Source organism: Pinus tabuliformis, chromosome J, assembly GCF_031772625.1.
Source record: "Pinus tabuliformis cultivar Carrire ecotype Pingquan chromosome J, CPIR1, whole genome shotgun sequence".
In the NCBI taxonomy this organism is placed as follows: domain Eukaryota; kingdom Viridiplantae; phylum Streptophyta; class Pinopsida; order Pinales; family Pinaceae; genus Pinus; species Pinus tabuliformis.
Window position 1 is genome coordinate 298,069,979 of NC_142295.1, and position 16,582 is coordinate 298,086,560.

The 16,582-nt window shown below is 41.3% G+C and overlaps 1 protein-coding gene across 1 annotated transcript in view; it reads right to left on the reverse strand.

Annotated features, from left to right (window-relative positions):
- LOC149226934 (uncharacterized) overlaps window positions 1–15,953 on the reverse strand; it is a 127,357-nt gene extending 111,404 nt beyond the window's left edge. Inside the window, 3 exon segments of the mRNA XM_089380360.1 lie at window positions 2,600–3,255; window positions 3,257–4,501; window positions 14,938–15,953. Coding sequence (XP_089236486.1) covers window positions 2,600–3,255; window positions 3,257–4,501; window positions 14,938–15,953 — 2,917 coding nt within the window.
- Window positions 15,954–16,582: the final 629 nt, after the last annotated feature.

A 16,582-nucleotide genomic window follows, 5' to 3' on the forward strand; every position in this document is an offset into this window, starting at 1 on the left:
ATTGGCCCAATTGCCTAACACATTTATACACACAAAGGCATGCAGGCCTCAATAGAATCCAACTCACTAGCCTAAATATCATATGTACATTTATAAGACCATTTCGGGATCAAGCGAGGGATATTACAATGTGGAGGGATGAGCTATGCCATCAATACCTAGTTAAGGATGCTTTGTTGATCAAGGATGCCCAGTATTTTCATCATACAGAGTATTATGTTTTTATTTTAATTTCAATCACTTCTAGGAATAAGTTATAATTTCCATTGTATATACGCTTCTAGTTTTTCAAATTTCTTTTTATAGATATTTTTATATAAATATAAGACATATTTTTCAAAAAAAAAAAAAAATGTTTGGTGGCCTCATTTGGTAATATTTTATAGTGGAATGATTTGATGTTACATTTAATGACTTCCATACCTATACTATTCTTAACTTTGATGAGCCCTTCTGACCCTATTACATCACTAAAGAAGATCCTACTACTCAATTCTATTTTGAGAATTGTCTTGTTCGATATGCCCAAAGAATATCCTACTACCTACGCGCAGATTTCTAATTTTTTCTAGTTAATATTTTTTATATAGAATTAAATTTGAATTTCTTAACTATGATCTCCAGCCAACTTGGACAAAGAAAAAAATTATATATAAATTATATCATAACAAAATCTAGACTATTTTATTCATAATATAGCAAAATCTTAGATATAACTGAAAACCCTAGCTTCCTGAATACTGTAGATATGACACAAATATAAATCTATTCTCAAAATCTACCCTATAAAAATTAAATAAATAAAACATATGCATATTAGATGAAGTTTTTAACTAATAATCTTTTTAAAATTAAATAAACTCATAAGATAAATTATACTATTAATTATTTTTCTTAAAATATAATATAATCATTAACTACATAAACTATAAATATAAATAAAACCTTGACTTTTTTAATATTAAAATTAAAGTGAGATTAGCTATATCGATATGTATGTAAATCTATCATTATGACCTATGTTAAATTATTATTATGAGATATGAAATTAAATTTCTAAATATTTTATTTAAAATACTTATCAAAATTATAGATTTAATATTTTTTATTAACGTAATAAAATAATATATAATTCGGTCTGGAGTATGCCGTAAAACTGCTTTTGCTTGGCTAAGAGCTCGTCTTCCTCGGACGTAAGGAAACAGGTTAACGGCCCAAGACCCAGAGGCATCTGGCAGGAGTGAAAGCCTGCTCCCTTACGGACCACCAGCGGGTTATTACAGGTGGCGTGGTTTTCCTTGATAACGGTGATGAGTCGCGGATAGCAGCCAGAGATGGTTGTCCTCACTGTTGGTTTGACACCTGAATTTGATAGGTTTTGCCACCTTCGGAAAAAAAAAAAAATAATATATAATAAAAATATATTCAACATAATTAAAAAAATATTTATCAAAATTATAGATTTAATATTTTTTTATTAACCTAATAAAAATATATTCAACATAATTAATGTATTTGGAAGATTTATCAATGACTGTCCCTCACACCTAAGGCATTACGTTAGAAAGCCAGAGGTCTGCTGGCCTCACACACATGGTTACCACATGCATCTCTCTCACGAGAAAGCCAGAGGTCTGCTGGCCTCACACACATGGTTACCACATGCATCTCTCACGTTTACCACATGCATCTCTCTCACGTGGGCCAGAGGGGCAGACATGCCTCCCAACCTCACTGCTGAGGGCGAGCCATATTTCCTATGATATTGGGTTTTAATTGAACGGCGGGCTGTCCGGAACGTGCAGCCCGATCATACCTCGTGCAGCTAGCTGACAGCTTTCAATCTTTGTATAGACCCACATCCCGTTGCCATACCCAAAATGAAGGCTCACAGGGAGACAGCGCACTGTCACTCCTCCACTCCATCCCACCCTCTCAACACACGGGCTCACGAGGACAGCCGTGAGCACTGGAGGAAAGGGACAGGCTATAAGGGGACACTTGATTTTCCGCGGGAAGCAGACCACATACCATCCAGAACAGTTTAACGCATGATGTTAGAATGCCAAGAATACTTTCAGTTTGACCTCAATGGGAGGTTTACCACGAGCCTGTGAATGAACCAGGTTTAGAAAAGAGCCAATGAATATTGAAGCCCATCACCAGATTTTAACGTCATTGCAACATTGGAGTGCTGAATATGATAAATATGAATCTCACTGCAACTTCGAAAAAATCATTCAATTAAAAGAAATTAAACTTATTTCCAATGTACAGAGCCTACTTTCGTTCTAACCTGGTCTCCTTGCGTTAAAAAAGAAAAATGGCAACCTGAATGAAGATCATAAACCCTAATTTTGTTGTTAACCCTAACTTGGTTTCCCTATGCGTAGAAAAAATAGAAGAATCGTGCATGGAAGCAATATTCATGCAGTAAAAACATATTCATGCATATTCTTGAGTAATAAATGTGAATTATATGCCAGTGAATGGAAGGAATATCCATGCAGTAGAAACTCATCAAATGAAATGGCATGTTTCTTAGTGACAGACGGAGAAATAGTAAATATGATTCAGTCAGGGTGCAGACATAACGTACCAGGAGCAATATAGCCATATGAGCCAGCAACAGCAGACATTGACAGTGGATTTGGAACATCAATCAGCTTTGCCAGTCCAAAGTCTCCCACATGCGCTTCAAAATCATCATCAAGTAGAATATTGGCGGACTTTATATCTCGATGAACAATCCGTGGTATGCAATCGGGATGTAAATATGAAATCCCTTCTGCTGCTCCTCTGGCAATTTTGTAACGAGTATCCCAATCTAATATCCATGAACTTCCATGAAGCAGCTCGCCCAAGCTTCCTTTTGGCAGATACTCATACAAAAGAAGCTTTGATTCTTGGTGATAGCAGAAACCATACAGCTTCATGATATTGCGGTGTCTGATTTTACCAAGAGTTGATATCTCAGCGTTGAAGCTGTTTTCTACATGATTTCCTTGGCTTTGAGAAGCCATCTTCTTGACAGCAATAACTTGTCCAGAATGCATGGTGGCTTTATAAACTGTTCCACATGCTCCTTTTCCAATCACAGCTGTCTCAGAGAAATTATCTGTGGCTTCTACTAGGTCTTGGGAAGTGAAGCCCTCTGTTGGGTAAAAGTAAACAATATACTCTTTTGGAGAAACAAGCACACAACGTACTGGTTGCCGGGAAAAATAGTAGATGGCCAGCAGCATAATCAATAGACCCCCCTAAAATGCCAACAATTATGGCCACAATTTTCCCCCTTGTGTTCTTCGTCTCCTGCCAAACAGGGGGAAAGGCAGATGGCCATGCATTTGAAAGTTTGCATGCATCTGGCATTGGCCCTCCACAGAGCCCTTTATTTTCAATGAAACAACTAACAGACATGCTGAGAAATATAGTTTTGTTAGGCAGAGGCCCAGTAAGATTGTTATATGAAACATTGCACACGAATAAACTGGAGAGGTTTGCAAATGAAGTAGGAAGTTGACCAACAAATTGATTGTTATTGAGATATATGGATTCTAACAAACTCAGGCCCCCCAGTTCAGCCGGTATTTTTCCTGAAAGCCTATTCAAGCTCAGATTTAGAGCAGTCTGCAAGCCTGTAAGGTGACCAAGTTGTGGTGGGATAGGTCCTGAAAACTTATTCCCACCCATTTGCAGTTCTGTCAAATTGGAAAGCCCTCCAAGAATACCAGGTATCCGCCCTGACAGTTTGTTATCAGAAAGGTTCAGTGATTCCAAAGCAAGAAGATTGCCCATCTCTTTTGGGAGACTGCCACTAAAAGAATTTCTGCTCATGTCAAGTAGTTGAAGTCTTGCGCATTCGCCAAGCTGCGGAGGAATGCTTCCTGTAAGCTTATTTGATGAGATATTAAAACTCACTAGTTGCGAAAGATTCCCAATCTCGGGCGGAAGGCTACCCACCAAATAGTTACTGGAAAAGTCAAGCCTTTCCACGGTTTTGCAGTTCCCTAGCCCTGGAGGAATTAATCCACTGAACTGGTTCTGATATAAATCACCAGCAGTCAAATCTACAAGTCGGCAAAGCTCCGCGGGTAGGCTACCACTCAATTTGTTATCTACCAGACGCAGCTTCACTAGGGATTTGCAGGTAGTCACACCATAAGGAATATTCCCCACCAGCTGATTGGACCAAAGGTTTAACAGTTCCAATCGTTGAAACTTGCAAACTTGATTTGGTATACTCCCACTGAGAAAATTTTGTGACAAATCAAGCTCTGTTAGTGTACTGTAAATTCCGATCTCAGGAGGAATTATACCAGTCAAGAAATTATGAAAAAGTCGCAGATGTTTCAGAGAGGTCAAATATTGGAATTCAGATGGGATAGTGCCATTAAGTTGATTGGTGGACAGATCCAATCTCTCTAAATTTCGTAACTGTCCCAGTTCTCGAGGCATATTTCCCCTAAGTCGGTTCAAAAACAGGTGAAGCACCCGCAAACTGTAATGCTCCTAGTAAAGCGATAATGTTAAGTAAGACAGTAAATTTAACTGTGAACTAAAACTCTGTTTGGTAAATTATAATAACTCTGTTGCTACTGCTGTTAATTATTATGTTAATTAATTGTGCTACCATTGTTTAATTATGTGATTAATTGTTGTTAGTAGCTGTTGAGGTAGTTGAAACAAAAGAAAAACCTAACTACCTTCATGTGACGGTTGAGACCCCAGGGGAAAAAGGGGGAATGCCAAATCTGGTAAAGATCAGATGGCAGAGGAGTGGTGATATGCTATGTCTGGTAGTGACCAGATGGCATGTGCCTGGAAGTGAGAGGCTTCCTGAACTGCTACGTCTGGTTAGGATCAGATAGCGTGACTCTGGGATAACCAGAGGGTTTGCAGACAGTGAAGATCTGCTGAAGTGCTTGGGGGTGGAAGATCGAGGAGGATCTTCCTACGGTCGGGAGGTTGACAAGCGCTACAAAAAGGTTTGCTACTGTTCAGTGACGGCTTGCTAAAGCATTTAAGAATTCGTTAAAACCTGTGGAATTCATTTAAAGTCTTTGATAGGCAAGTAAAGGTAATGGGAAAAGATTTAACCATTTTTAGGATCTAGCCTCTGCGCAACTGGCAGAGATGGAACTAGATGTTTCAATCAAAGAACAATAGCGAAACCATGTCGAATTAAATCCCTATAGCATAAGCGATAGAAAGAATGTAAAACAGGAAAAAGACTATTGTGTAAGCCATCCTCTGTAACCCAGATGGGAACTCAACAAGAGAATTCAACACTATGCATAAAAATTGGGTCTACATTTCGAACCGAGAACAACAGTAAATACCCAGAATTACCCAGACCTTCTACCAAAGAAAATGCAAGCCATTCGAATCGTCTGCGGAACAAAGCATATGTTTTTTTTGAAATAACAATCCATTATCAAATATACAGTTTCAACATTTAACAGAATATTTAAGCATGCAGAGAGAAAACAAACTGACGGAAATACCCCTGTTTTCCGAGGAATGGAGGAAGGGCCGTGACCACCATGCATGCATAATAAACATTAACAGATGCCCCGGCTCTGAAGAGAATCGCCGAAGCTATGCTTAAATATATATAGCCAGCAGGGGCTCTATTCCCAGATCCGTTGATACAAAAAGAATTAACCATAGAAGGAAATATACACTGGAAAAACGAACAGGGATAAATGTTCAAAACTATATTCACAGTAAAAGCTACAGAGAAGGCAAGTACGCCCAGTATACACCGAATAACAGTACTAAAGCCAAATAAAGGTTTCCTTGTAAACCAGTAATAATTCTTTAACCGAAAATTAAAATCAAACAGTATCATATAAACAAAACAGTAATCAACCGGAAGCATTTGTCCGCTTTCAAGACCAACAGTCCATTGTAAGGAAACAAATTATACAACACAAGTTGGGCATACAGCGCTTCTTAACGGAGGTTCCCGCCTGAATGCTGGCGGAGGAACCAGATAATTTACAAACAACAAAATATGAGAGAGAAACGTAAATTTTCCCATGGGAGGAAAACCCCTGTACATGGCAGAGGGATTCCGAAGCATGAGCAAAACCCCGACATCCTGTCAAAATGGACAGCGGCTCAGCCCGTTACCACGGAAAAGCCATACGAGCCTACGAGTAGACACATAAATTCTTACCCGGACATGGGATGGCGGAGACGCGGAGAAGGCTTTCCAACGCCGATGGTTAACAACCGAACCTTCCTCCTGAGAATATCAATGTAACCAGAAACTGTGAGTCCTTTTTAAAAAAAAATTTCGAAGAAGATGAATACAAAACTAAAAGAATCGTAACCATAACCGAAGCTGTGAAGTTCAAAGGCCTGTGAAGAACATGAGCATGAAACGAGAAGTGCGGTAACCTTGAATGATAGGAAATTCGATACCTGATCCGGTGATGGTAGGCAGAGGCATCCTGCTGTGTGCCAGACCGCCTGGAGGTAAGGAGTTCTGAGTAAGGCGGAGCGCCAAAAAGCTGTGAGTGACAGGAGGTCGCTCAACAATGAAAAACAAGCTAAAAGAGTTAACCACACATTAAAACCTTTAAAGCGCCCACCGCCTCATGGCTCGACGACAGCCCTTGATCTGGGCGGGCTCGTCTCCACCGTTGGATCACCCGTAGTTGAACCGGGAAACGACTGTTAAATGGTAAGTTCGAGAAATGTCAGACAGTAAGGTTCCTGGAGCATCGAGCACGCGGAGGGCACATGGTATCTGGTGGCCGGCCGTTCATCGTGCCAAATGGACGATGCAGAGCAGGCCAGCCGGGTGAGTATCAGAGCCGGACAGGACTCGCGGCTTCAGCTAATCTCGGTGAAATAAACCAGCACGTATATATAGAAATTGCCATAAAACCATTTATGATTGAAGTACCGCTCATATAACTTTTGTACATACCTTTGAATGTCAACCGCTTGATTAACCCGAGACATATCATGAGCCAACTATTGTATATTCGTTAATGAATCATGGGCATGGATAGTTGTTGGTATAGTAAATCATTTATCGACTTTTGTATGAGTGGGTAAGAGTATAAGACATATGAATGTTTTAATATTAAGTGTTCCTTGTTACATTGTTCGGCAATAATAATGTATATAACTTGTTTGCGATGCGAAGATCCAATGAACATGTATGCATGTTTATACTGTGGTAAAAAAAAAATTATTTTTTTTTAGATCTGTAATGGTGTGTGACAAGTGGTATCAGAGCCCAGGTTACAACTCTGTGACCTCGGGTTAATTTTAATAGAGACAGCAATGCATAAGTAGCATCCTAACAAGCAAGCAAGGAGTATATTGAAATATAAAAATTACATCTGTTGAAATGAGCTAATTTTGTTCAGGTGACAGCAGAATGAGGAGAACAAGTAGCGCTCCTCATGGAAATTTGAATCGACCAGATAACGTTGCTCACCCTCAGGGGAATCCTGAGATATGGGTACAACTGGGAGAGGAAGGCCGCAACACTGATTTGACTATATTGAGGACAGTCCAGGAGCTGAAGGACGAAATGGCCCGTTTGCGTGAGGACAACGCAAGACTAAACATGGAACAAGAGAGGATTCTGAAAAGTTTATCTGATAAACAACATCAACAGCAGTCTCATCCTAGGCCTGAGCAGACACGGGTATCAGATGAACAAAGCTATCACACTGAACAGGAGGAAGCAGAGGAAAGGGCGGAGGCGCGAGGAGAGAAGTCTGTTAACGCTTCTGAATATCAAACTCCAAAGAGACCGCGGATAGAACTGCAAGGGGAGTTTCGGAAGATTAAACCACCCCATTTCGATGGGGAATCAGAAGAAGCTGCAGAGGCTTGGCTAATCAACATGAACAAGTATTTCCAAGTGTACGAGTATGATCACCATCTTAAGGCACGGCTGGCCATCTTCCAGCTGCAGGCCAAGGCTACATTATGGTGGGAAGAAGTCAAGATGGTGTGGGGGGTGAGTGAGCAAGATGTGACTTGGGAGACTTTTCAAAGATATTTCAAGGAAAAGTACCTGACAGAACGCTTCTATGATGAAAAAGCACGAGAATTTCATGATCTGCGGCTTGGACAGCAGACCATAGATGAGTTCATAACTAAATTTACATCTCTGCTTCGCTATGTACCGTACATTCAGGAGGAAAAGGCTAAGGTGCAGCAGTTTGTTAGCAGCCTACCCCAGGCAATGCGGGAAAGAATCGAATTTGATAATCCGAAAACGATGGATGAAACAATTCGGAAGGCTAGAATATGTTATCAACAGAACAAACAAAAAGGAGAAAATTCTGGAAAGCGCTGGGCAGATAAAAAGGGCAGCAGAATGACTGTAGGAGTTAAGGGAACTCGCAGCAATTTTCACAAGGGATTCTTGAAAGGGGCCAGCAATAGAAACCCATCAAGGAATCAGATCAGATTTAAGCCACCTTCTGAATCTAAATACAGTGAACAGTCGGTTAGAGTTGATAATGAGGGCTCAGTTAGGCCATCGGTTCAGTGCTGGGGTTGTGGCGGACCCCATTATATTAAAAATTGCCCTCACCGGAAGGAAAGCGATCAGGTGTCCCAGATTTACGAAGCCTCCACAGTGGGAGACGTGGCTCGGTCCATACCCAGGATAAATGCCGCACTCGAGGATCGACAAGCTGATTACCAGCCAACAATGATAGAATTTGAAGGTAAGATCCTTGATCGAATTGTTTCCATTTTAGTAGACCCAGTAGCTACTTTAAGCTACGTAAGTCCCAAAGTTGTGGAAAACTGTAGTTTGCAAACTATTAAGTTTAAGAATCCCTGGTTAGTACAGCTTGCCACCGGGGCCAAAAGACGAGTGCTGGCTAAGGTCAGCAACTGTCCACTAAGGTTAGCCGGTCAGACAGTAATAACAGAATTGAATGTACTCCCTCTTGGTTCATATGATGTACTGATAGGGATGGATTGGTTGGAAAAGCGGTGGTCTGTAATAAACTGCAAGACAAAAACAATCTCTTATCGAGACGAACTGGGAAAAGAAAAGGAAATTCAAGGTATCCAAAAACCGGCGCAGATCCGGCCAATTACGGCCTCACAGCTAGCTAAAAGTGTCCGGAAGAAATGTCAAATATATGCAGTACAAGTAGGGTATGCTAGATCTGAAGATAAAATTGCAACTGTGGAGAGTATACCAGTAGTGTGAGATTTTACAGATGTATTTCCTGAAGAAATACCAGGGTTGCCGCCCAAAAGAGATTTGGATTTCACCATAGAATTGGTACCCGGTGCAGCCCCAGTATCCCGAGCACCGTACCGGATGAGTGTGCCGGAATTAACTGAGTTAAAGATGCAGCTGCAAGAGTTGTTGGACAAGAAGTATATTCGTCCCAGCGTATCCCCTTGGGGAGCACCTGTGTTGTTTGTTAGGAAAAAGGATGGAACTCTCCGTATGTGCATAGATTATAGACAGCTGAATAAATTGACAGTTAAAAACAAATATCCACTACCCTGCATTGATGAACTGTTTGATCAGGTGAAGGGGGCGACAATCTTTTCAAAGATCGACTTGAGGTCGGGCTATCATCAAATCAGAATTAAGGATGAGGACATAGCCAAAACAGCTTTTCGAACTCGTTATGGGCACTACGAGTTTGTGGTACTGCCTTTTGGGTTGACCAATGCACCTGCGACATTTATGTGCTTGATGAACAGTGTATTTCATCAGTACCTAGACAAATTCGTGTTAATCTTTATTGATGATATACTTATATACTCCCGGAATATTAAAGAGCATGAGGAGCATCTCAGAGTAGTGTTACAGACACTACGGGAGCATCAGCTATATGGTAAATTTAGCAAATGTGATTTTTATAAAGAACAGATCCAGTATTTGGGACATATCATTACAAAAGAAGGTATAGCTGTGGACCCCGAAAAGATCAAAACTATAATGGAATGGCCAATACCCAAGGACGTGGCAGATATCAGATCTTTCATGGGGCTGGCTGGATATTACCGGCGGTTTGTGGAAGGCTTCTCCAGGGTTGCATATCCAATCACCTCCTTGCAAAAGAAGGGAAAGATATTCAAGTGGACAGTAGATTGTCAACGGAGCTTTGAACATCTCATAAACCTGCTCACCACTGCACCTATGCTGAGTGTTGCAGACCCAGAAAAGGAGTATGTAGTTTGCACGGATGCAAGCAAAGAGGGTGTAGGAGGGGTGCTAATGCAGGAAGGGAAAGTGATCGCGTATGAATCCAGAAAATTGAAGGAGCATGAGCAGAGGTATTCTGCCTATGATCTGGAATTAACTGCGGTAGTTCATGCGCTGAAAATGTGGCGCCATTATTTGGTGGGAAGAAAATTCTTGCTAATGACCGATCACCATAGTTTAACTAGCTACTTTAGTCAACCAACTTTAAACGCTAGGCAAGCTAGGTGGGTGGACTTTTTGGGGAATTTCGATTTTGAAATTAAGCACCTGAAAGGAAAAGAGAACAGGGTGGCTGATGCACTGAGTCGAAAAGTGCATTGCATTTATGAAATTGGTATTAGTGAAGGACAGTCCACCCTTGGCAAAGAAATTGAAGAGGCCGCTGCACAAGACCGAATTTACCTACAAAAGAAGCAGCTGGTGCAGAATTTAAATACCCACATAATGCAACAAGGGTACGATTTGAATGCAGCCGGAATTCTGTGTTACCAGAAAAGAATTTATGTACCCAATCAGAGCGGTATTAAAGAAAAGATTCTGGATGAATATCATAAAAGCCCTTATGCGGGACATCCGGGCTATCAAAAATTAATCACCTCGCTTCGGAAGGAGTATCATTGGCCAAGCATGAAAAGGGATGTGGTAGAATATCTGGCGCGATGCTTAGAATGTCAACAGGTTAAGGCTGAACATCAACACCCTGCGGGTTTACTACAGCCATTACCCATACCAGAATGGAAGTGGGAGACAATCACCATGGACTTTATTACGGGGTTGCCAAAGTCCAAAAAGAACAATGACTCTATAATGGTTGTAGTAGACAAGCTCAGTAAGTCAGCTCACTTCATACCGGTTCAATCTACATATCGTGCGGCTCAAATTGCAAATGTTTTCATGCAAAACATATTTAAACTCCATGGGCTGCCAAAAACTATAATATCCGATCGCGATGTCAAATTCACATCAGCCTTTTGGAAGACCTTGTTTGAAGGTCTGGGGACTCAATTGAATTTTAGCACCGCTTATCATCCGCAAACTGACGGGCAGACTGAGCGGGTGAATCAGGTGGTGGAAGACATGCTGAGGTCATATGTGATGCAACAACCTACTCGATGGGAGGAGTACTTACACCTTGTAGAGTTTGCTTATAACAATGGATATCATGCATCCTTGCGGATGAGTCCATTCGAAGTACTTTACGGCCGAAAATGCCGTACGTCATGCAGTTGGGGTGGACTGGAAGACAAACTCATGCTGGGTCCTGAAATGTTGGAAGAGATGGAAGCCATGGTCAAGATAGTCCGGGCTAATTTAAAAATAGCTCAGGACAGACAAAAAAAATTTGCAGATCGGAAAAGAACCTTTAAAGAATATCAGGTGGGTGAACATGTATATGTCAGAATCCGAGCAAGGAGAAGTACTCTACAATGGAATGCTTGTGCCAAATTGGCACCTCGCTTTTGTGGGCCCTTCCAGATTTTAGCACGAGTGGGACCGGTAGCTTATCAGCTAGCCCTACCTAGCCATATCCGGGTCCATAATGTTTTCCATGTATCCGTTTTAAAGAAATATGTTTATGACCCTAGACACATAATAAGTTGGCAGGACATTCAGGTAAGAAGATGCTATAAGATAAACATAAATCAAAATTGAATGTTAGAAAACAGCTAATCTGAATATTATGTGTTTCAGGTGGAACCGGAAGGAGAGTTCCTGGTCGAGCCAGTGAACATACTAGATCGGAGAAGAGTCGAGCTACGGAAAAAGGTCATCAACCAGGTTAAAGTGCAATGGCAGCGCTTTGGGCCAGATGAGGCCACCTGGGAGGATGAGCAGAGTATGAAAGAAGCTTATCCCGGATTGTTTCTGGGTGAACAGCAACATCGGGACGATGTTGAACTTCAGGAGGGGGAGATGTAATGCTCCTAGTAAAGCGATAATGTTAAGTAAGACAGTAAATTTAACTGTGAACTAAAACTCTGTTTGGTAAATTATAATAACTCTGTTGCTACTGCTGTTAATTATTATGTTAATTAATTGTGCTACCACTGTTTAATTAAGTATGTGATTAATTGTTGTTAGTAGCTATTGAGGTAGTTGAAACAAGAGAAAAACCTAACTACCTTCATGTGATGGTTGAGACCCCAGGGGAAAAAGGGAGAATGCCAAGTCTGGTAAAGATCAGATGGCAGAGGAGTGGTGATATGCTATGTCTGGTAGTGACCAGATGGCATGTGCCTAGAAGTGAGAGGCTTCCTGAACCGCTACGTCTGGTTAGGATCAGATAGCATGACTCTGGCATAACCAGAGGGTTTGCAGACAGTGAAGATCTGCTGAAGTGCTTGGGGGTGGAAGATCGAGGAGGATCTTCCTACGGTCGGGAGGTTGACAAGCGCTACGAAAAGGTTTGCTACTGTTCAGGTACGGCTTGCTAAAGCATTTAAGAATTCGTTAAAACCTGTGGAATTCATTTAAGGTCTTTGATAGGCAAGTAAAGGTAATGGGAAAAGATTTAACCATTTTTAGGATCTAGCCTCTGCGCAACTGGCAGAGATGGAACTAGATGTTTCAATCAAAGAACAATAGCGAAACCATGTCGAATTAAAATCCCTGTAGCATAAGCGATAGAAAGAATGTAAAACAGGAAAAAGACTATTGTGTAAGCCATCCTCTGTAACCCAGATGGGAACTGAACAAGAGAATTCAACACTGTGCATAAACATTGGGTCTACATTTCGAACCGAGAACAACAGTAAATACCCGGAATTACCCAGACCTTCTACCAAAGAAAATGCAAGCCATTCGAATCGTCTGCAGAACAAAGCATATGTTTTTTTTGAAATAACAATCCATTATCAAATATACAGCTTCAACATTTAACAGAATATTTAAGCATGCAGAGAGAAAACAAACTGACGGAAATACCCCTGTTTCCGAGGAACGGAGGAAGGGCCGTGACCACCATGCATGCGTAATAAACATTAACAGATGCCCCGGCTCTGAAGAGAATCGCCGAAGCTATGCTTAAATATATATAGCCAGCAGGGGCTTCTATTGCCAGATCCGTTGATACAAAAAGAATTAACCATAGAAGCAAATATACACTGGAAAAACGAACAGGGATAAATGTTCAAAACTTATATTCACAGTAAAAGCTACAGAGAAGGCAAGTACGCCCAGTATACACCGAATAACAGTACTAGAGCCAAATAAAGGTTTCCTTGTAAACCAGTAATAATTCTTTAACCGAAAATTAAAATCGAAACAGTATCATATAAACAAAACAGTAATCAACCGGAAGCATTCGTCCGCCTTCAAGACCAACAGTCCATTGTAAGGAAACAAATTATACAACACAAGTTGGGCATACAGCGCCTCTTAACGGAGGTTCCCGCCTGAATGCTGGCGGAGAAACCAGATAATTTACAAACAACAAAATATGAGAGAGAAACGTAAATTTTCCCATGGGAGGAAAACCCCTGTACATGGCGGAGGGATTCCGAAGCATGAGCAAAACCCCGACATCCTGTCAAAATGGACAGCGGCTCAGCCCGTTACCACGGAAAAGCCATACGAGCCTACGAGTAGATACATAAATTCTTACCCGGACATGGGATGGCGGAGAAGCGGAGAAGGCTTTCCAACGCCGTTGGTTAACAACCGAACCTTCCTCCTGAGAATATCAATGTAACCAGAAACTGTGAGTTCTTTTTAAAAAAAAATGCCGAAGAAGATGAATACAAAACTAAAAGAATCGTAACCATAACCGGAGCTGTGAAGTTCAAAGGCCTGTGAAGAACATGAGCATGAAACGAGAAGTGCGGTAACCTTGAATGATAGGAAATTTGATACCTGATCCGGTGATGGTAGGCAGAGGCATCCTGCTATGTGCCAGACCGCCTGGAGGTAAGGAGTTCTGAGTAAGGCGGAGCGCCATAAAGCTGTGAGCGACAGGAGGTCGCTCAACAATGAAAAACAAGCTAAAAGAGTTAACCACACATTAAAACCTTTAAAGCACCCACCGCCTCATGGCTCGACGACAGCCCTTGATCTGGGCGGGCTCGTCTCCACCGTTGGATCACCCGTAGTTGAACCGGGAAACGACTGTTAAATGGTAAGTTCGAGAAATGTCAGACCGTAAGGTTCCTGGAGCATCGAGCACGCGGAGGGCACATGGTATCTGGTGGCCGGCCGTTCATCGTGCCAAATGGACGATGCAGAGTAGGCCAGCCGGGTGAGTATCAGAGCTGGACAGGACTCGCGGCTTCAGCTAATCTCGGTGAAATAAACCAGCACGTATATATAGAAATTGCCATAAAACCATTTATGATTGAAGTACAGCTCATATAACTTTTGTACATACCTTTGAATGTCAACCGCTTGATTAACCCGAGACATAACTTTTGTACATACCTTTGAATGTCAACCGCTTGATTAACCCGAGACATATCATGAGCCAACTATTGTATATTCGTTAATGAATCATGAGCATGGAGAGTTGTTGGCATAGTAAATCATTTATCGACTTTTGTATGAGTGGGTGAGAGTATAAGACATATGAATGTTTTAGTATTAAGTGTTCCTTGTTACATTGTTCGGCAATAATAATGTATATAACTTGCTTGCGATGAGAAGATCCAATGAACATGTATGCATGTTTATACTGTGGTAAAAAAAAAATTATTTTTTTTTAGATCTGTAATGGTGTGTGACACAAACCTTTTATGCGACTAAGCTCTGAAGGAATGGATCCTGTCAACATGTTTTCAGAGAGATCAATCTCAACTGCAGAAGCACAGTTCGCTAGCTGCCATGGGATTGTTCCATTCAAAATATTCCCATACAGATATAGTTTCTTTAGATTTTGCAAGTTTCCAAGCTCCACTGGAATCCTTCCAGCCAAAGTGTTTTCATTCAAAGCAATCATCTCTAACTTGCTGCAATTTCCGAGCTCTCTAGGAATTGAACCCGAGAATCGGTTCCCCAACAATAGCAATGTCGTTAAGTTCCGAAGCTTTCCTAACTCATTCGGAATTTCACCTTGAAAGCCATTTACAGCCAATTCAAGAAACTGCAAGCTATCACACTCGCCCATTTCCGGGGGAATTGGACCTGACAGCATATTGTGCCCGGCTCGGAAGACTTTCAAGTTCTTGAGATTCTTAAACGATGTAGGCAATGAACCATTAATTTCATTGCTATGGATAAAAAGCTCCACCAGAGATGAGAGATTACCAAGCTCTTGTGGCAGATTTCCAGCAATGTCATTCTCAAACAAATAAAGTTTTGTCAAGGACGATAACTTGCCTAACCGCAGAGGGATTTCACCCTGCAGCACATTGGTACTCACATCAAGAATCTCCAGCTGCAAGCAGTCCCCAAGCTCAGGCAGCATCTCACCAGACAGCTTGTTCATTGAAATGTTCAGAACTCTCAGATAAGTCAAATTCGAAATACTGGAGGACAAGTTCCCAGTCAAATTCATGCCACTGAGATTGAGGGACCATACTCTAGAATCACCAGTACTGTTTATGCACTTTACACCCTCCCAATTACAGGGATTCTCCTCGTTGGACACCCAACTTTTCAATTTACCAAAGCGGTCATTCAGGTTTCTTTTAAACTCAAGAAGACAATGCCCTTCTTCATTAAGCCCATCAAGGTGAATCACCAAAAGGGCAACCACAATTGCCCTCAATCCACTACTCTGGGAATTTTCAGGTACCCTCATGTTGTTGGGCCTCTGCTTATCTTGACACAATGGACTTGTGGTGTCTGTTATGCAGACTGGGGTTCAACAATTCAAATACAATCATAGAATTGCAGTGCAGTTGGAAAAACCAACAAAATCAATCCTCTCCTGCAAAGCTAATGGCAATGAAATTGTCTTAAAAAACAATACTAATGTGAATGAATGCTAATGCAATTGAGTCAATTGTTTGTGGTTTGAATAGCTGATAGTGCACATCTAGACATTACTGCCTTCAATGATTGGGTCTCCTCTTTCCTCAAATTCCAATTTCCAACTGCATTTGTTATCTGCCATTAGGGCAAAGAACAAGAACTTGCGTGTAAAGAAAGGAAAAGGAAAATGGGGCAGTCCACTGCACTCCACACATAAAACGTGATAATTAGCTTGACCATCAGAAGCCCTCGTGCTTCTGGGATTTTCTCGCTCGACAGGAATTCAATGCAGCCTTCTTGGACTACAACCCTTTTTCTTTCTACTCTCTTTGAATTGGAAAGGAAACAGGGATTCTCTTAAAGGTGATCGACAGAAATAAGAACATGAACATGAATGAACCTGTGCTGCATGAACATGAATGAACCTGTGCTGCACCTTCACTGCATGAACATGAA